Here is a 22,094-nt window from a genome sequence, read left to right on the forward strand (position 1 = left end):
TGATTGGTACGGGTGTCAAGAGAGAAGGCAGGAGAATGGGGTTGAGAGGGAAAGATAGATCAGCCATGATTGAATGGCGGAGTAGACACAGTGGGCTGAATGGCCTTATTCTGTTCCTATAACATGACATTGCCTAGTTATAAATTCTCTTCTACACATTTTACTTCAAGCAAAAATATTTTGCTGAGAATTTCCAGCATGTTCTGTTTTTATTTTAGATGAGCTTCTTATCTCTCCTTCCCAGTTCTGAGGAAGGGCCTTTGACTTGAAACTTCAAGTTTCTCCGCTTCACAGATGCACTCCGACCTACTGAATATTGCAGTTAATTGGCCAATTTGTACCATTATAAACGACCCGTTTTGAATGACTTATTAAGTGGGTTAATGAGGGAGGCGGGGAGAGCATTGTGCGACTGGAGCTCTGTTTAGAGTTGGCCCTGATTCAAGCGGCGGCTTTTTCGGTGGTTTGTGTGAGGTTAATTTGCAGGGTTTCTGATGGAGTCGGACAATGGAGGAGAAGTGATGCTTAAAATCGCGCTGTTTGGCCTCAACTTGCTTTTTATGGTAATCTTTATGGTCTGTTTTAATTGCCTGCAGCGCTATTTGGATAGCTGACGCGTCGAATTTAAAATCTTAAGTGACCTGTTTGAAGTGGTTTCACAAGATACGAGGTGCTGGTTGACAAACAAAAAGCACAAAGTGCACTCAGCGGGTCAGGCAACATCTCTGGAGAACATGGATAGGTCCTGACCCATCCCATGTCTGTGTTCTCCAGAGATGCTGCCTGACTTACTCCAACAACTTGGTGTCTCCCCCCCCCCCCTAAAATACGTTACACTTTTAGAGAATTTGCATCATTGTAAATGTTTAACCTGAACTTTTTGCCGATGTGGACGACTGAGTTTTATTGCATTCGTTGGGATTTGTTCCTTATTTCCCTGTTCACAATTTCGTACGGTCGAGGTAGCGGTGACTTTCCTCGATAACCTGCCTCCTCCATTCCTTCTCTGAAGTCTCTCGGCACTTTCATAGAGCAAATAACTCGTCCTTCGCGGTGGAAGCTACATCTGGCTATTACACTGAACTCCTTTGTAGAATAAATGCTTGTATTAATCTCTCTAAAAACTGCTTATCCTGGCCTGTGTTTGTTACACCGACGATGTCCAAGCAGCCGATGAATACAACCCCTTTAGTTTGATAAACCTACAACCACATGCGTTTCCTGAAAACGTCGCTGCCGCTTTCATTCTTCGGACTGAAACATTACTTATAATTTGCCCTGGTCCATAAGAGGAAGCTACTTTTGGGTTGTCATCAGTTCCACTAGTACATTGTCACTTTGCCCTTATTTATTAGATTTTATTGCAAGTTCTTTCAAGCCATCTTCAAAGCTCTCCTGGTTCAGGAGCAACTTTTTCCCTGCAACCATCAGGCTATTAAACATTACCACCTCCAAATAAGCTCTGATCTACAAAGACTTGGGAGGGGGGGGCATTATTTTTGTCTTTGCATTATTTCATACATGCAGAACCTTTTCTGTTATGGTGTTTACAGAGTACTATCTTTACATCTGTTGTGCTGCTGCAAGTAAGAATTTCATTGTTTTGTTTTGTGACACATGACAATAAAATACTCATGACTCTTTGATCACTGCATGTTCACCAAAAGACAAAAGAGCAGAATTAGGACATACAGCCCATCAAATCTACTCCACCATTCAATCGGGCTATTCTATTTTTCCACCTCAGCCACATTCTCCTCTCCTGCCTTCTCCCTGTAATCTTTGATGCCCTTGCTAATCAACAATCTATCATTCTCAGCTTTAAAAGTACCCACTGATTTTTCCCATCTTTAGCTTTGTTTTCAAAACCAAGCCGAGAGGCCTCTGATACTGGTTCAGGAAATCAGATAATCTTTGTATCCTTAAGATAGACAAAATGCTCGAGTAACTCAGTGGGCCAGGCAGCATCTCTAGAGAAAAGGAACAGGTGACCTTAAATGCTCCAGAGATGCTTAGTTGCTCAATATTTTGTGTCTATTTTGGGTATTAACCGGCATCTGCAGTTCCTTCTACACCATCATTGTATGCTTGTTTTAAAATGTAATTGAAACTCTCTTTTTGCCTCCCTCAATAAAGTGATAGAACCTTTCCAATGTACTTCAAAGATGCTGCCTGACCTGCTGAGTTACTCCAGTGCTTTGTATTCTGCACAAGATTTGACCATTTGCTGTTCCCCGTGTCTCCAATTTGCCAAGACTTGCCAGTTAAATTCCCTCCTGTAATTCTAGTTACTTAAATCCAGGATTCGGTAAGCCTCTGTATTGAAGCCAGTCAGTGGCTACAAACAAGTAGCAGCAGATAGTGTCTGAAGTTGAGGTTCTATTACAACATCTGTACGGCAGCTTAATCTGCAATGTTAAGGCATTTCCAAACAGATGGGGAAAGTGCAGGAATATTGTATTGAGATGGAGAATTAGCCAGGACCTTGTTGAAAGTGTGTGGAATGAGCAGCCGGATGAGGTAGCTGAGCCAGGGATATCACGATGTTTAGGAAGCAATTAGGCAGGTACATGGATAGGAGAGGTTTGGAGGGATATGGCCCAAAAGCACGTAGGTGGGACTAGTGTGGGAGATGATGGTCGGTGTGGGCAAGTTGGACCAAAGGGCCTGTTTCCATACGGTATGACTCAATGAAAGGCGGAGGTAGCTGGAACAGCCAAATGACCTCCGCTTCTTCCTATTTTTGAAAGGTTTTTTAAGGCCAATTTCAGTTTTGAGATGTTAACAAGATGTTAGATCTTGTTTATCTCTTGACTAGAGGGCGTCGATTCTTAAGCCTTGTGTTTAATTCCTTCCCGTCCTTGAAGTGGGGTTAGATGGGGACCTGCTTGCCTCCTGCTCTCCCTGACTGTGATTACAGCACGAAGCTTGCCTCGTGCAGAAATGATTCATGATGTTTTCTCTCCCAGGTGTTTGGTGTTGAGCTTCTGTGGATAGGTGCTGCCATCCACCTGAACCTCTACCCCCTCTCTTTACTGGTTGGTAAATCGATTTCAGAAGTCCCTGCCGTGTTCGTTATTGTTGGTGTTCTGATATTTTTCATGGCACTCTTGGGGATTGGTTCGGCTGCGAAGGAAAGCATCATGGCGATGAAAGTGGTAATGTTTTTCAAATTTTAGTAACTGTTCTTGTACATTTACATAAAGTTCTAGACTCTATTAGTGTGTAGTTCTGACCTTCCATCCATCTAATTGGAGACGCTTGGATTATCTTTAAGTGGACTTTACTGGTCTTTATATTGCACTAACTGTTATTGCCTTTATCATGTATAGAGACACGGTGGATGGTTTGATTGTAAACATGTATAGTCTTTCCGCTAACTGGATAGCACAAAGCAATAAAGCTTTTCACGGTACCTCGGTACAAGTCACAATAATAATAATGAACTAAACTAAAAGTTGTAGAAACTGAAATGAAATCTCCTCTTCCCACCCTTTCACCCGCCCACTCTTGTCTTCCTGCACATACTCAATGTGCCCATCCAATTCCCCGAGTGTCCATGTTCCAAATCTTGAGCAAAAAGTAATGAACTACTGGAAAAAGCTGAGGATCTAACAGCATGTGCGGAGGCAAAAAAGGTGGTCAGTGTGTTGTGTTGAGATTCTATATCAGAAATCAGCTTGTAGAGGGAGGTAGTCGGTATAGGTTCGCCCCAGGTGAAGTGGAGATCTCTTGATGCAATGAGATACGCTATGGACTGGGATGTGATGGTCTGCTGCATGTTAGAGTTGTGGTCCAGGCAAAGTATGGGGAGGTGTCTGAGAGCAGCTGTCTGGCACTGGCCAGGTAGTGGTCAATGCGCTAAACTATAATACCACTACCCTTAGCTGCAAGTTTGATGATCAGGTCGGGACTGGTGCGAAATGAGGAGTGCTGCACGTTCATAGGCGGTAGGTTGGAACAGGCGAGGGGAGAGGTCAAGATGGTCAATATTGCATCGACAGTTGGAAATGAAAAGGTCAAGAGAGGCATGCTTTAATTGTTTTTTACATTTTAGTTGGAATGCCTTCATAGCTAGAATTGAGGCTTGTTTCATGTTCTTACAGAAAGGTGCAGTTGACAAACGTGTGCAGCTTAACTATTGTGGTTTACTAGAAGCAGCTGGAAGCTTATTACAAACCTAAAGTAATGAATTTGCAATGAGCTTTTTATTTGGCTGCAGTCCATGTCTATATTAAGCAACATTGATAAAGCTTTTCTGCCAACTGGTATTTTGTTTTTTATGTAACACGGTGAAAGTTGTCTTAATCATGACAATTACTCGGCCTTAACTGCCTGGACAGCAAAAGATGTCAACGTGCTCTCCTTCCCCAACACCTTTAATTTGTATTATTGGTACAATCATGTCAAACTTTTCCAAACAAAACAACATTTTTTTTCTTTAAACAATACCTTCTGTGCAGAGTGACATTCTTAGAAATTGGACAACCACAAATTCTCCCCATCTCAGTCTCTTCCTCCTTCAACCCAAACTCCACTAGCTATAGAAATATACACATTCCCTGCAATTGAAGCAGTTTTTGTCCTTGGGGTTAAATAAAGTGAGTTGCAGTTTTAATAGTGGACTTTTATTGCTGATTCTAGCATGTGTTTTGATTGCATTGAACATAGATGATTCAAAGGTACTTGTCACGTGTAGCTAGGTACAGTGAAATTCCTTTTTTGCAGTTTCGATTAAAGACTGATGTTGGGACCTGAGGAAATGCAAATTTGACATTTGAGATCTTGCTATCTGAAATCTCAACGTGGCACCTGCAGTCATTTTTGAAGACTAGCTGGCGAATAACTTTTTAAAAATGCTAACTTTTAGGCTGACAATTATTGTGCATTATACTGACTGGAATACAAATTTGAAGTGTTGATTGTAATTTATCAGAAATGTTTGGTTTGTATCCAGGCTAACTTAGTTTAGGATTATATTTGTATGATAGTTCTCTTTTTCAAACTCTACCCATTCAACTCATTACCAAGATGAAGTTGATTAGAGACATTCCTCAAAACATATTTTCTACTTGAATTGGCCTGCTGTCAAGAGCATCTTATCTGCTTTGACTTGAGAAAAGCTCATTTATTTGAGTCTGTGCTCTGATAAGCTGATCATTATCAAATTCTTAGTGTGGCTGTTCCATTAAAAAAAAAAGCATGCATGTGAAGTATTAAATATTGGAATATCTTGTTTAACTATCTCTTCAAAAACTTTAGACTCCAAGAACAAGGCAGTATATTTCTGAAATTGGACAAGTAGGTTTAAGAATTCTTTGAATTGTAACCCAAGACATTAGAACAATTGCCACAAGACGTATGCATAGAAATAAGAATATGAATCTGCAATGCATTCCACTCGCTTTGTGCTATTAGCAATGGTGCCTTTAGTTTCAATTCTGAGCTCCACACTTGCCTCACTGTTTATCCCTCTTTACCTTTTAAAAAAAAAAAATGGAGATTTGCATTGCCACACAAATTTAGTGACATCAGATTCAAAATAAATTTGAAATAAAATCTATCATCCTTGCCTGGCCAATGTGTGACTCCAGAAAAAACTAATGTGATTTAGTTTGGTTTACCATACAGCATGGAAATGGGCCCTTCGGCCCACCAAGTTCGTGCTGACCAGCGATCCTGACACACTAACACGATCCTACGTATACTAGGGACAATTTACAATTTTACCAAGCCAATTAACCTGTACAACTTTGGAGTGTGGGAGGAAACAGGATCCCCCAGAGAAAACCCATGCAGGTCACGGGGAGAACGTATGAACTCAGTATAGACAGCACCCGTAGACAGGATTGAACCCGGGTTTCTGGCGGCAACTCTACTGTTGCGCCACCATGCAATTGGAGTCTTTCAAGATGTTCTACAGGGCTTAGAAATGGGCTCTGAATCTTACATGTAATAGGAATGCAGTCTTGTTTGAATTAATTACATTGCAACATATTTTCTTCCCCAGTTTCTGATTCTGATGATTCTGATTTTTTTTGTGGAAATAATGGTTGAATTGTCTACATATATCTTCAGGAACCAGGTAAGCATTTCTTTATAAACTGTACTTTTTCATCAAACACTAACTGATCCCATTCCACATTTTTCTTCAATAAGTATACACATTTGTAGTGTATTTTAATGGAACATATATATTTTGCAAAAAGGTTTCATTAAATCTTTTTCTTTCTCCTTCATACCCTAATCACTCCCTCCCTATTTTCTAGGTGTACAGTAACCTAAGCAATGACATTGAGCAATCTTTTCAAGACTGTGATGAGATATCCACACGAGGACTGTTAGATCAACTGCAAATCAAGGTCAAACTATTTTCCTTGTTTTTCCATAAAAGATCTGTGGTATTTTGTGAAACTTCTTTACTCAGCTATTTTCCCTGAATTCCAGTGGAGATCATTTGCTTTGATGGAAAGTAGGCCTGCCTGTTTTTTTCCCTGCAATGTTTTCAGTACCAGCCACTTCCTTTTATGGACAATATCTAGTGCACATTAAAGATAAATTAAAACTTGAAGCAAATAATAGATTTTGTCAGTGGAAATGGATGTTCTTGTGCATATCCTCCAAATGTGATTCACTTAATTTGTTGCTGAACTTGCCCATTATTGTGGTGTGGTTGATCAAAACACCAAATGTATATAAACCTAAGAATGTAGCCTACCTACAACTTTCAATGGGTGAGCTGAATGGAACAAAGTGTCTCCCAGCCCAGTGTAGACTGGACTACCTCCAACAGGGTATGTCATCGGACCTAAAAAGCTAAAGAGGTGCTGGAATCTTGAGTAAAAAGAACACTGCTGGAGGAACTTGATGTATCAGGCAGCATTTGTGGAGGGAAATGGACAGGTGATGTTTCGGGTCAGAGCCCTTCAGGCTTGTCTGTCCCCCACCTTCTCCACAGCCACTGAGGCCAGATGTAAAGTAGATGAACAACACCTCAGCTTCCACCTTGCTAGCCTATAATCCAATGGTTTGAACATTAAACTTTCCAATTTCTGGTAACTTGCACCCCCTGTGATCCTTTGCCATTGTGACCAGTCCAAAGGATTCTCCCTCCTTTTGTTCACCTGTCCCATTTCCAACTGGTCACCATCCACACACCAATTTGATTAGTAAGGCCATCAAAGGTTATGGGGGAAAAGGCTGGAGAATGGGGTTGAGAAGGAAAAATCGATCTTCCATGATTGAATTGTGGAGCATACTGAGCTGAATGGCTTAATTTCGCTCCTATTGTCTTATGATATTATGACCAATTCAACTGGGTTTCTCATCCACTGGCCTATCCTTGTGCCTTCCCCCATTTGGTTCCACTGCCCTCATCCTTGCCATATCTGGTTCAACTTATTAGCTTCTAGCCTGGCTACCTTCCTCCTTCCCTCTTAATTTCACTCCGTGTTACTGTTTTTTTTAAACTGCCACCTATCACCATCTCTTGCCTCCATTCCCCCACTTATCCCCATCTGCCCATCTTTTTCCTCTTCCCCTGCTTCCTTCCATCACCTACCAGGCCCTAGGTCCTGCTTCTTTATCCTGGGGCTATCTTCCCTCCATTGCAGGGTCATAACCTGGTGTCAACTATTCCTTTGCCTCCCTAGATGCTGCCTGACCTATGTGTTCCTCTAACACATAGTCTTTTGACACCAAAGGCCATGTTTGGCTAGAATGAAGATGATGGAGGCAAATTGCCACTTCCTTTGCTGTGCATTACCACGATTCCACGATCTGCTTTGAATTAAAAAAAAATGGTAAATGTTTTCCTGGAATTGGTCGGTATTTTTGGAATCAATTCAGGTTTATTTAAGTGGAGCAATGAGTGATTAATTTAGATGGAATCTTGTTAACCACATTTAAATTTGATTCAGATCATTTTGTCTGCTTTATTTTTAGTTCAAATTCAAATGACAATTGCTTAGATTTTTGCTTTGCGAGTAACACTACGATTCTTTTAGAGTAAATAGAACATAGCCTACAGAACATGGAACAGTACAGCATAGGAACAGGCCCTTCGGCCCACAAAGTCTGTGCTGAACATAATGTCAAGATAAACTAATCTCATCTGCCTGCACATTGATATCACTCCATTCCCTACAGATCCATATCCTATCTAAAGGCCTCTTAATGCCACTATCATATGACTCCACCACTACCTCAGGCACATACCACTCTCTGTAAAAACAAAAACACACACACACTTTGCACATTCCCTTTAAATTTTGTCCCTCTCACATTAAAGCGATACCCTCTGGACTTTGACATTTCCACTGCGGAGAAAAAAGTTCTGACAGTCTACCCCATCTATGCCTCATAACTTTATAAACTTCTGTAGGCGTCCTCTCAGCTGCTGGCATTTCAGAGAAAACAATCCAAGTCTGCCTAACCTCTGTAGCTAATACCCCTTAATCGAGGCAGCATTCCAGCAAACCACCTCTGCACCCTCTCCAAAGCCTCCCCTGCAATGGAGCAGTGTCTTCTTGCATCTGTGACACAGATCTAGAAGTTTCTGTCAAAGGGCCATGCTTCACCATATGGTGTGGTCCTTGTGTATGAATCCGGCTCAGACATTGGTTCAGTGGGTGGAAAGGCAAAAATATTATTCCCCAAGATCTCAGTAAAAGCCAGGAGTACATTTTTAATGATGTGATAATCAGTCTCAGGGCTTGAAATTAACTTTAATGTTTACCACACTGGATAATTCATAAACAGTATGATTAAAAATAAATACAATACTGATGGAGACCCTTGCTCCTTGATGAGCCAGTTGAATGAGAACTGTCTCGGCTTCTGGCACTGAGATCCAGTGTTCAATGTTCTTGGCTATTCCAAGCACAGAGCAGGCACTTTTTTAATTTAATGAGTTTCTGCGTCTCCAAATCTTTCAGGAATCTAGCTCAGATGCCTCCCACCATCTGGGTGACAAAGAAACATTCTTATTCATCTCTGCTCTAATATTCTCTAACAGTCCATCCACGTTTTGTTTATCATGTGTACAGAGGTACAGTGGAAAGCTGCTGTTTGCGTGCTATCCAGGCAAAGAAAAGACTATACGTAAATACGATCAAGCCGTGCACAGATAAAGGGTACAACGTTTATTGCACAATATAAATAAAATTTAAGAGTGGAACGATTGTAATGGGTGATAGCAGATCTTCTTCTGGGACCAGCATGCAAAGAGTGCCAGAGAGTGGTGACCAAGTTAGGGTACAGTTTGATTCTGCTCTACTTCATTGTGGACAATGGACTTTGTCTCTGGAACTTTTGCACTACAATGCTGAGAACTATATTCTGCATTCTGATTCTTTCCCTTCACTCAACCAATGGCACTTGAGAAAGACACAAAGTGCTGGTGTAACTCAGTGGGTCAGGCAGCATTCCTGAAGAAAAAGGATGGGTGACGTTTTGGGTCGGGACCCTTCTTCAGACAGAAGGTAGAGCGAAGGGAACTGGAGGTAAGAAAAGTCCCAAGAGCCGGCAACAGATGCCCAAGGAAGAGTGGAGCCTATAATGGGCCATTGTTAGTTGGGGAAGAGGTGATAACAAAGGGACTTGTACTTGAGTCTGACTTGACTATTCATGTATAGCATTATCTGATATTGCTCAAAACAAAGCTTTTCACTGTACCTCACTACATGTGACAACAATAAACTTAAACCTAAACCAGAAGAAACAAGGAACTGCAGATGTTGGTTTATACAAAGTGCTGGAGTAACTCAGTGGATCAAGCAGCATCTCTGGAGAACAAGGATAGGTGATGTTGCGCGTTTGGACCCTTCAGATCTAAGCAAATTACTGACTAATGTTTTGATCTCCCAGTAAAGGAAATGGGCACTATTTATTTAGTCTCAAATGTTGTATACATCAGTTAACCCTCTCCTCAGTCTCTCTTTCAATGAAACAATTCAGTCAAAATGTCCATTGGTACCTCACAGCAAAGTGAATACAAGCTTGAATTCTTTACTGGTAGAGGTATTAAGAATGAATTATTAATTAAGTATTAAGAATTATTATGTCACTAATTCAAAAACACATTTGGAACTACTAACATCAGGCTTGTGGATAGACTGACTAAATATTACCTCACTGAAGTTTTCAGTGGAATCTGGTTGTTTAACCAGTTTCTATGGGGAGTGGTGGAAATTGGGTAATCATTATTACTGCCAACTTTGTATTCCTGAGTTGTATGTATGTCTAAAGTCACTTCAAATCTGTATAAGACGTCAGAGTACTTTGATGTGTTACACTTGTCTGTGTAAATAACACTTGTAAGGGGTTTCTGCGCCAAGCTTTCGCCCGACCTAAGGTCCCCGTGCCTTGCTCTGATCCCTTGACCAGGCCGCGCACACTGGTTCCCCGTGAGTGGTTCGACCCACTCACCCCTTACGGTTCTAGACACTGGACTTAGATGCAGGAGCGTTGATAGTGCAGAGAAACTCAACCAGACCAGATTTGAAGACCAGGGTTTAAATGGAAAAGGCTTTTATTGTGCACTTGGGACTATTGTCCATGAATACTTATACACAGCTCTATTAGACATATGCATAACTACACGAATACTTAGACACAGTTCTAAACGACATATGCATAACTACACGAATACTTAGACACAGTTCTACTAGACGTATGCACACTTACACGAACACTTTTGACGCAGTTCTAAAAGACATGTGCATAACTACACGAATACTTAGACACAGTTCTATTAGACATATTCTTGACTGTAAGATGGGGAACGTACGACACATCGCAAACTTGACCAACACATATTCATTTACACACCCACGTTTATTCAAACCACCCTCCCCTCTACACTAAAACTATGTCCAGGATGTGCAGGATCGGGGTACATGCTCACCATGGGGCTATTACTGGGGTTACTGGCTGTTCGTGCTGCTTCTCCGCTGCTTTCCGTGAGGGTCGTGCTTGTCCCGTGAGTTTCTTCCTTCCGTTTCTTGTGTTCCTGGCCAGTCGTTGCGAGCGTTGCTGTCCCTGCTGCGAGCGTTCCTGGCCAGTCGTTGCGAGCGTTGCTGTCCCTGCTGCGAGCGTTCCTGGCCAGTCGTTGCGAGCGTTGCTGTCCCTGCTGCGAGCGTGTCTTTCTTGCCTGTCCTTTTCGTCTTGCTCTTGGCTTGTGTTCCTTGCATGAGTTTAAAACCCAATAATCGTGGCCAGTTATACTAATCCTGACCCGTCCTATCTCCCGCCAGATCTCGGGATCTCTTTGTTTCAAAGATGGGTATTCGAGATTTCTCTTTGATCTGCGTTATGTCCGGGGGTTCCGGTGATGGCCAGACGGTCTGTTAATCTGTTTCTCGTTGAGAGGTGATGGGTTTAACTGGTTTCCCCATCTCCTGCCAGGTAGGTTTCTATGGGCTATTGTGCCCCCTTAACGAGATTAACTGTGTAGGTCGGCTTGGGGCATTGTGAGTATGCTGATGTCAGCGCCCCAGTGTCTGGACTTCGACCTGGTTTCGCAGGTTTCTGCACGGCCAATATCCATCCATTGTTCTGGCCGTGGCTTTGCAGAAACCTAAAGACTGAGCTGTAAGGTTTTTGCTTTTGTGGCTGGTCCCGCGGCCACCTTAGGACCCACGGATTGTGACATCCCTTGTTAAACTGACCGCAGCCTTTCTCCGCTATCAGCCCCAGTCTCCCATGTAAAATGTTCAAACTGCAGCTCTTTGGTTTTGTTGTTTTGCAGAATGAGGGAAAACTTCTCAAATCTTACACACTTGAGTGTTCAAGTTGTTTATTTACTTCCAGTGTTGTAGTATTGTTTCTACTTTTATCTCCATAGTTTCGTTGTTGCGGCTCTAACAATTATACAGACTGGTTGAAGGCTCCGTTTGGCCAGGAAACCAATTCTGTTCCATGGAGCTGTTGTATCAATATCACAGAATGGTGTGGAGATGTTTCCAACCAGATGTCAAACATCCATTCCGTGGTAAGAATCTATTTTATATAATAGAATGTAGTCATGGTGGGAGGTTGTGCCCACCATACATCGTGTATTAACACAACGCATGATACAAATGGCTGAACGTTCATTAATGGATTTCTTTTCCAATCTATATTGTCTGTGGATACATTCAGGGCTGTACAGAAGCAATATTAGCATGGATTGAACAGTACTTTTCAATTATTAGAGGAACCAGTGTCTGCTTTGCATTTGGACAGGTAAGCCTATTATCGCGCTACTCTTGTTTCTTGGCACCTGGAAAATCAATGCCCTCGGAAGACAGAGGGTGCGCAGAATGTGATAAGGGAGGTACTTTGCTGTCTAGAGCTCCCATTGCAAAAACACAACTATCCGTGGAGGGAATAGACAAAGGACATTTCAGGTTGGGATGCTGCTTCAGACTGATGGAGTTGGGTGAGAAAGCTGGAAAAGAAGCCTAGCAAGTGATGGGTGGATAAGGGGGTGGGGGTGTTTGCTTGCTTGGCAGATTGTTGTATGTGACCAAGGCAAGAGGTGAAAAGATGACAAAAGGGTGTCTGATTGGGAGAGGAGTGAAATGTAAAGCTGGTGGGAGGGATGTGGTTGGAAGGGACATGGGAGGGGAAAGAAGGGGGTGAAAAGAAAACTGGAGACTGGGATGGATGGGTGAGAGTTGAACATACGCAGGAGAGGAAAAGTGCAGGAGGGCGGCGAAGTGGCATAGCAGTAGAGCTGCTATTTTACAGTGCCAGAGACCCGGGTTCAATTCTGATTATGGGTGCTGTCTGTATGGAGTTTGTACATTCTCCCTGTGACTGGGTTTTCTCCGGGTGCTCCCACACTCCAAAGATGTTCTGGTTTGTAGGTGAATTGGTTTCTGAAAATTGTCCCTTGTGTAGGATTGAGCTAGTGTATAGGTGAGCATGGACTTGGTGGTGCAAAACTAAAGTTTTTTATTTTTCTGAATAGGAATCGTTTCCATTTTAATAATGTGGACATGACAAGTAAGGTTAATTGGCTTTGGTAAGGATTGTAAATGATCCCTAATATGTAGGCATGTGTACGGGGTGATCGATGAGTGGCACAGACTCGGTGGGCCAAAGGGCCTGTTTCAGTGCAGTAAGTCTAAAGTACTGTCTGAAGTCTGGGGTACTGGAAGATGGTGGGAGAAATGTGTAAATATGTTTTCATTGAGGCGGGTGAAAGGGGAAAGAGCTGGGGGGTGGGGTGGGGGGTTGGGCTATGATGGTGCAAGAATTTTGGTGTTCATTCTGTTGAGTTGTCAACTACCCAATCAAAATGAGCTTACTGCTGTGCTTCTAGTTTGGCTTTACACTTGTCAGCCAATAAGTTTAATGTGATATTATTTAAGCCAAAGTAATTTTTTTGATTATGCTGTGCTTGTAACACTCCTCCCTTGACCAATGGCAGAAGGTCTTGAGTTAACATTTCTAACCACATTGAAAGTGAGCTAGTACTGCTGAGGGAGCTGTTGTATAACTTTTTAAAACTTTCTTCAGTGTATCCTGCAAGCCTTGGGGTTGTTGAATTGTGCACGTCATTGGGGAGGTGGATGTGAAAGTGGGGTACGTGGAGTAAGGTGGAAACTAGGCTTACTTGCAAGGCAAGTGTACTCGGAAACATGGGAACCCAACCAGAGATACAAACTCAATAGCACATGGCCATAATTCCAAGTAACATAGTTTCAGGATTACTTTATTCGATCACGCAAGATATCTTGTAACCAACTGACAGGCAACCACAGTAATGTCATTGTAACCTTGAACTGTTTCAGCTTTGGCTCTTTCCAGGCTGCTCCAGAACTGGCCAATTTGACACTAGTATTTAATTTCAGCAACTTTGGTTCTTGTGGGATGGAATAAACATTACACATTTTTGGAAATCTAAATGGAGAATCGGCTCTGGTCTGATTGCAAAGCACCATCTGAAAGTTCAAGATGTTAATGGTGCAATGGTGCTTTTATTGTCACAATGTGCAAAGTGCAAACACACATTGAAATTATTTTCTGACAAACAGTCCAGTAGAGTGTTGCCATACCCACGCACATCCCCAATTAGCAAGTGTACAGAAACAGACCACTGATCCTGTGTGCAAGTGGCCGCATGGTTTGGCTCCATTTTCAAAGTCCAGTCTATGCTCGAGTTATGTAGGAAGGAACTGCAGATGCTGGTTTAAACCGAAGATAGACACAAAAAGCTGGAGTAACTCAGCGGGACAGGCAGCATCTTTAGAGAGAAGGAATGGGGATGTTTTGGGAAACGTCACCTTTCTCCTGAGATGCTGCCTGTCCTGCGTTACTCCAGCTTTTTGGGTCTATCTGCACTCTAGTTGTTATGAGCATTGCCTGTTCCAGACAAGCCCCAGCTGCTGCAGGACTCCAGCCATCGCCTTCCTTTGACGTCTGGAACGACCAGAGAACCCATGTCCCTTTCCTCGCCTGTACACCTTTGTTTCCATGGGGCACCTCCCTCAGCCAACCTTGGGTGTGGTAGGCGAGACACCAGTTTCCATCTCCTCACCTACCAAGCTCACTCCTAGCTTGTTGCTTCCATCTCTGTCACTGACTCCATCCTCCTGGTCTCTGGTCTTGTGGAGCAGGGGCTGGATCGGCAGGCTCCCCCTTTCAGGCTGCAGTCTGCCGGGTCGTGTTCAGCCACACGACTGTGGCTAACCCCGGTAATGTTAATAGCATTTGTTCTGTTGGCATAGGTTTTCAGATATCTCATTTAGTTTTGTTTTGTCATAAACCTTCACACAGTCCTTTAATGTAGAAAGGAGACTCACCAGAATTTTTGCTGATGACTTTAATGCAGCTTTGGAAAACTGATTACTCAATGATAATCATTTCCTGCACAGATGCTGTCTGACCTGTTAAGTTCTTCTGGCACTTTGTGATTTGCTCAAGATTCCAGCATCTGCAGTTCTTCATGTATCCATTTTACTGCTTCACTTATCCTTTTTATATCGTGAATGGCCAAGATGTGAAGTTTTTCTTTTTTTCCCATTCTGTCATCCAGAAATCCTTTCTTGCTTGTGCTGTTTTTCTTTCATTCCTTTTAATAATTTGTATGATTCTGGATCCCTCTGTGCTTCTGTGCTATTTTAGATACTTATTTTGCAAGAATTGCTGGCTCCTCATTCTTCCAACTAATACCACCACATACTGATCCATAGCAAAGAATATTTGATTACATGTCTGTTTTTAAATTTAATTTCAAATTCTAACTGAGCCATAATTACTTAACTAAATGTTGAAAAGTGTCTTGCATCAATTCTTGATTACACTTGGCAACATAAGACATTGATGTAGTTTAATTCATCTTGGAGATAGATTTGTTTTATTGAAATTCTTGCATGCCATTGAGGTAGTATAATTTATCTTGGAGATAGATTAGTTTTATTGAAAGTCATGTTAAGATGTTATTGCTTGATCCTCACCAGACCTCAAGGAAGTTTTGAGTTCTGTCAAAACAAAGTCAACAATGAGAGGACAAGATATCTTGTTTGGATATCTTGTTCAAACACAGATTAAACATATCTGGTTAGTATAAAGGTTTACAGTCTGCTTGGTTATTAATGAAGGAATGGGCTGGTCCAATGCCTTTGATTTACTTTTTGAGAGTAAATATCCTGGCCCCTGTGTATTAGAGTATCAACTTTTTAATACTTAAGTTCAAAATTCTTCTTTAGGTTATTGGGATTTTCATTTCGACTTTGTATATAAAGAAGCTCAAAGACATCTACATACCAGATTACTGATTCAAGATCATTGGTACTGAACTAACTGGATTGCTTTATTTATGCTTATGTACATGAATAACACTGTAGTGTACCAGAGCTAAATCTGCTGGTCAAATTTTCAGGCTGTGATAAATGTGTAGCATATGTGTTCTATGGTTGCTTAACTTGGTACTAATACTGTTGTTAAATGAGTATTATTGAATAGTTTGTTTACAGTTTGTATAAATCTGTAATGATTTGGCATAAAGGTTAAATAAATGGAAAATAGAAAACTTGCCCTTTGGACAAGCAGAACTTTACGCATTTGAATAATTATTTCTTTCTAAAAAATACCCTGAGATATTTCGCTGAGGAACCGACTGTGTTTTTGTGCAAGTTCAGTTTAAAAGGAAGGGAATTAATATTTAAAACACATAGTGGCTTCAATCTGCAGCTTAAATACATATCCAGGGAAAAGAGTTGGGAAGACTAGTGTCAGTTTGTATCTCTGGGGTATGGGAGTCCATGGAGAATTTGCAGCATTAAGATTATGTTTAGCTTAGAGAAACAGCATGCAAAAAGGCCATTTGGCCCACTGAGTCCAAGGAGACCATCTTCACAGCTCATATGTTGAAAGAATTTGAGTCACGGGGCTTGTATACTAGAATTTGGAAGGATGAGAGGGGGTCTTATTGAAACATATAAGATTATTAAGGGATTGGACACGCTAGAGGCAGGAAACATGTTCCTGACGTTGGGGAGTCCAGAACCAGGGGCCACAGTTCAAGAATGAAGGGTAGGCCATTTAGAACGGAGATGAGGAAAACTTTTTCACCTAGTGTTGTGAATCTGTGGAATTCTCTGCCTCAGAAGGCAGTGGAGGCCAATTCTCTGGATGCTTTTGCGTTGGATAGAGCGCTTAGAGATAGCGAGTCAAGGGATATGGGGAGAAGGCAGGAACGGGTTACTGATTGTGGATGATCAACCATGATCGCAGTGAATGGCGGTGCTGACTCGAAGGGCCGAATGGCCTACTCCTGCACCTATTGTCTATTGATCACCTGTTCACACTAGTTCTACGTTATCCCACTTCCTCTTCCACTTCATACATACTGGGGGCAATTTATAGAGACCAATTAACCTACGAACCAACACACCTTTGCGATGTGGGAGGAAACAGGAGCACCCAGCAGAAACATGGTCACTAGGAGAATGTGCAAACTCCTCAGACAGCACCAAGGATAAGAATCCTGGAGTACTGTGTGCAGTTTTGGTCTCCAAATTTGAGGAAGGATACTCTTGCTATGGAGCATATAAATTGTGTGTTGGGTGTGGATGCGAGGGAAAATATAGGACTAGTGTGAATAGGTGGTCGGTGTTGACTTGGTGGGCCAAAAGGCCTGTTTCTATAGCGTATCTCTTTTTTACAAAGAAGCGGAGGCCTAGGGCAGGTGGTCTACTTTTGTCCTTGTGTTCTTTTATTCTTGTAGGCTTAATTTTATTGACGTATGTACCAAGGTACGGCTTTCTGTTTGCGTGCAATCCAAACAGATCAGATATACAACCATCAAACTCGAGTATAATAGGTAGAGCAAAGGGGAAGATAGTTTTCAGCATTGCAGTGCATCACTATCATAGAATAAGTCCAATGTCCGCAATGGGGCAGAGGTGAATCGGACAGTACCACAGCTTATGGAAGGACTATTTAGAAACCTGTAAGAGGGGAAGAAACTGTTCCTAATCCTTGGTTATGATGCATACATGTAAAATTAAGTTTTTTAAATATTTGCCACATTGGTGAGTTGAAGTAGATTGCTGTTGGTGCTTGGACCAAGATCAGTATGAACAGGCGAAGTACAAAGGTGCACAATTGAAGCATAATCAACCTTAAGTTTTAATATTTACCTGCTTCATTTTTACAGCGAACATTGTGCTTGTTTTTCAAAAAATATTGTAAACATTTTAAATAGTTCCCAAAATATTCTGTCATTTGAATGCCTTAATAGCATTATTTAAAACCATAAGGCAGCTGAAATATCCCCAGTGAAATGAACAGGTTCAAATACCATCGTGATTTACAAAGAGCAGTTCACAGTGGCTGAACGTGTGTAACATTAAAGCATTCCAGTAATATTTTCTACTGACTTAAGAGAATGAGTAGAAGTAATATTTTTTGTCAATGTTTTGTTTTGCCATTTTTAGACATTTCTTCCCTTTCTGACAAACTAAAATCACTTTCCCCACCTTCCAGACATTCCACACACATTTCTGTTGCTTAGATTCAGCCAAATTTGAAGTTTGGTAATGCAACTTTGATATGCAAGATAAACAGCATATTTGAAACTATCTGATTAATAAAGGAGCTAATTCCTCCTGACTTTGGAAGTATGATGCTCATTTTACAAAAATACTTGAAAGAAATCTGTAATCCCACAATGCTGCTTCAACTCAGCATGTTGAAAAATGCAGATCTAATTTACCCTGACACTTCTTGCCTGGTTTGGGTTTTTAGGGGGAAAAAAGGTGGTTTCAAACGACATGTGTGTAAGTCACTATTTTGGAAGTAAATGTGTAATGAGAAAGGTATTTACTTCTCTGGAAATACTATGCCACAGAATTTGAGGTAATTGGCAAGATTTGAAAATAGATTCTGATGGAACTAATGCACTTGATAAATGATTCAGTCACTGATGGAAGAGTTCAGAATCTTGGAGTAATTAAATCTTGGCATGTTTAAAATAGTGCAAAATTTGCTGTTAACAGTAAAGCAATAAGGAAACACAAGGAACAGGAGATGCTGGTTTAAAAAACAGTACTGGAGTAACTCAGCAGATCAGGAAGCATCTCTAGAGGATAGACACAATGTTGGAGTAATTCAGTGGGTCAGGCAGCATCTCTGAAGGACCTGGATAGGCGAGTCTGAAGGAGGATCCTGACCCAAAACATCACCTATCCATGTCCTCCAGAGCTGCTGCCTGACCAAGTAAAATTTAAAAAATCCAGGAAAACTCTGAAAATTTCTCCTTTTTCAGAGGTTGGAGGCATCAGTTCAGCTGGGCAGCTAACTGTTCAGCAACTATGCTGCCATTAAGCTGGCTGAGGCCCAATAGCATTAATGAATTCTCACAGCAAACTGGGAAGGAACAAGCACAAGTTTTAATGAACAGTGCTAAATAAAATTTGAAACATACAGTGCCCTCCATAATGTTTGGGACAAAGACCCATTTATTTATTTGCCTCTACTCCACAATTTGTTATTTATAATATTTAAAAATATCACATGTGGTTAAAGTGCACATTGTCAGATTTTATTAAAGGGCATTTTTATACATTTTGGTTTCACCATGTAGAAATTACAGCTGTGTTTATATGTAGTCCCCCCATTTCAGGGCACCATAAATGTTTGGGACACATGGCTTCACAGGTGTTTGTTATTGCTCAGGTGTGTTTAATTGCCTCAATGCAGGTATAAGAGACATATTCTTATTATTAAGGCACCTAGTCATTCCATCACATTTGGAAACTTTTATTGCTGTTTATCAACATGAGGACCAAAGTTGTGCCAATGAAAGTCAAAGAAGCCATAATGAGACTGAGAAAAGGTTTACCAAAATCAACTGGTTGGAACATCAATAAGAAGAGAGCACTGGTGAGCTTACTAATCGCAAAGGGACTGGCAGGCCAAGGAAGACCTCCACAGCTGATGACAGAATTCTCTCTAATAAAGAAAAATCCCCAAACACCGGTCCGACAGATCAGGAACACACTTCAGGAGGCGGGTATGGATTTGTCAATGACCACTGTTTGTAGAAGACATCATGAACAGAAATAGAGGCCACACTGCAAGATGCAAACCACTGATTAGCCACAAAAATAGGATGGCCGGGTTACAGTTTGCCAAGAAGTACTTAAAAGAGCAACCACAGTTGTGGAAAAAGGTCTTGTGGACAGATGAGATGAAGATTAACTTATATCAGAGTGATGGCAAGAGCAAAGTATTGAGGAGAGAAGGAACTGCCCAAGATCCAAAGCATACTACCTCATCTGTGAAACATGGTGGTGGGGGTGTTATGGCCTGGCATGTATGGCTGCTGAAGGTAAACTTTCTGACCTTGGATTTTCCCAAACCATCTGCCAATGGATCAAGGACTTCCTGACCAACCGCCCCCAGACCGTCAAAATAGGCCCTCACCTCTCCTCCACCATTACACTGAGCACCGGCTCACCACAGGGCTGTGTGTTGAGCCCCATCCTTTACTCCCTCTACGCTTACGACTGCGCCCCCACCCATCCCACCAACACCATCATCAAGTTTGCGGATGACACGACTGTGGTTGGACTCATCTCAGGAGGATGAGACAGCCTACAGGGATGAAATCCAAAGGCTGGCAGCATGGTGTTCAGTGAACAATCTTGTCCTGAACTCCTCCAAAACAAAGGAACTTATAATAGACTACAGGAAAACCAGTGCAGAACACGACCCACTCTACATCAATGGGGTCTGTGTGGAAAGGGTACCCGCTTTCAGGTTCCTGGGTACGCACATCGCAGAGGATCTTACCTGGTCTACCAACACCATTACCACAGTGAAGAAGGCACAGCAGAGACTCCACTTCCTGAGGATCCTCAGGAAGACCAACCTGCAGGAGAAGCTCATGATGTCCTTCTATCGCTGCTCCATCGAGAGTGTGCTGGCATACTGTATAACCACATGGTATGCCAGCTGCTCAGAAAAGGACAGGAAGGCCCTTCAGAGGGTCATCACGACGGCCCAGAAGATCATCGGCTGCTCACTGCCCTCCCTGGAGCACCTGTTCAGCCTGCGCTGCCTCAGTAGAGTAGGAAAAATAATAAAAGACCCATCCCACCCTGGCCACCGTCTGTTTGTTCTTCTGCCCTCTGGTCAATGTTTCAGGTCGATCAAATCCCGAACAAACAGGCTCAAGAACAGTTTTTACCCCAGGGCCATACGAGAACTGAACACTACTTTCTGCAATAGGTCACACTGTTAAAACTTTTGTATTTAATATATTGGTATTTATTTGTTTTGCATTTATTGCATATATGTTTTTACGCACCGTCAGGATTGCTATTTTTTAATTTCGTTGTACTTGTTGCAACGACAATAAATGAATATTATATTATTATATGTACTGGCTTACTTATTTTCATTGATAATACAACTGCTGATGGTAGTAGCATAATGAATTCTGAAGTGTATAAACACATCCTATCGGCTCAAGTTCAAACAAATGCCTCAAAACTCATTGGCTGGCGGTTCATTCTACAGCAAGACAATGATCCCAAACATACTGCTAAAGCAACAAAGGAGTTTTTCAAAGCTAAAAAATGGTCAATTCTTGTGTGGCCAAGTCAATCACCCGATCTGAACCCAATTGAGTATGCCTTTTATTTGCTGAAGTGAAAACTGAAGTGTATTAGCCCCCAAAACAAGCATAAGCTAAAGATGGCTCCAATACAGGCCTGGCAGAGCATCACCAGAGAAGACACCCAGCAATTGGTAATGTCCATGAATTGCAGACTTCAAGCAGTCATTGCATGCAAAGGATATGTGTATATTTACAATACTGGCACACAATGTGACAAAGGGGGTCAAATTTCAAATTCCTTAAGTTGACAAGCACTTTATTGGGTTCATGACTAACATAGTATCAACAAAAAATAAGAAAATATAGCATATTGATGGCAAGTTTCTGAAAATGGCATCAGAATACACAAATACATTTTGTGTAACGGTTGTCGCATGGTGTCCACCAGTGACCTGGTTGGCACAGTAAGTGCACATATTTCTTATTCCCTTCTATGTTTATAAATACCACATGGAACAATAAAATTGCAAACACCGTTTCCACTTCATTCACCTGATCATGTAGTAGAATACTGCATCCGAGTGGACACCGCATCGCGCGTTACGTAAGGAAAAACATGTTACAATACATTATAATTTATCTTCGGTTTAATTTGTAAGTAAAGGCAAATTTCATTCGCACAACTTTGGTCCTCATGTTGATAAATAGCAATACAAGTTTCCAAAAGTGATGGAAAGACTGAAGGAAAGGCTGGGTGCTGAGCGCTCTCTTATACCTGCATTAAGGAGGTAATTAAACACACCTGAGCAATTATGAACGCCTATGAAGCCATGTGTCCCAAACATTATGGTGCCCTGAAATGGGGGGACTATGTATAAACATGGATAGGTGATGTTCCACAAAGTGCTGGAGTAACTCAGCGGGTCAGGCATCATCTCTGGAGAACATGGACAGGTGACATTTCGGATTGGGACCCATCTTCAGACATTTCTGTTGCTCAGATGAGTCCCGACCCGAAACGTCACCTATCCACATC

The 22,094-nt window shown here is 41.7% G+C and overlaps 1 protein-coding gene across 1 annotated transcript; it reads left to right on the forward strand.

Annotated features, from left to right (window-relative positions):
• Positions 1-518: 518 nt before the first annotated feature.
• LOC144596287 (CD63 antigen-like) lies at positions 519-15,913 on the forward strand. Its single transcript, XM_078404520.1, has 7 exons — positions 519-563; positions 2,970-3,158; positions 6,011-6,085; positions 6,270-6,362; positions 11,846-11,992; positions 12,142-12,225; positions 15,699-15,913. Exons 1-7 carry the CDS (start codon positions 522-524, stop codon positions 15,765-15,767), a joined length of 699 nt encoding a protein of 232 aa, XP_078260646.1. The 5' UTR covers positions 519-521; the 3' UTR covers positions 15,768-15,913.
• Positions 15,914-22,094: the final 6,181 nt, after the last annotated feature.

Source organism: Rhinoraja longicauda, chromosome 8, assembly GCF_053455715.1.
Source record: "Rhinoraja longicauda isolate Sanriku21f chromosome 8, sRhiLon1.1, whole genome shotgun sequence".
NCBI classification, from domain to species: Eukaryota; Metazoa; Chordata; class Chondrichthyes; order Rajiformes; family Arhynchobatidae; genus Rhinoraja; species Rhinoraja longicauda.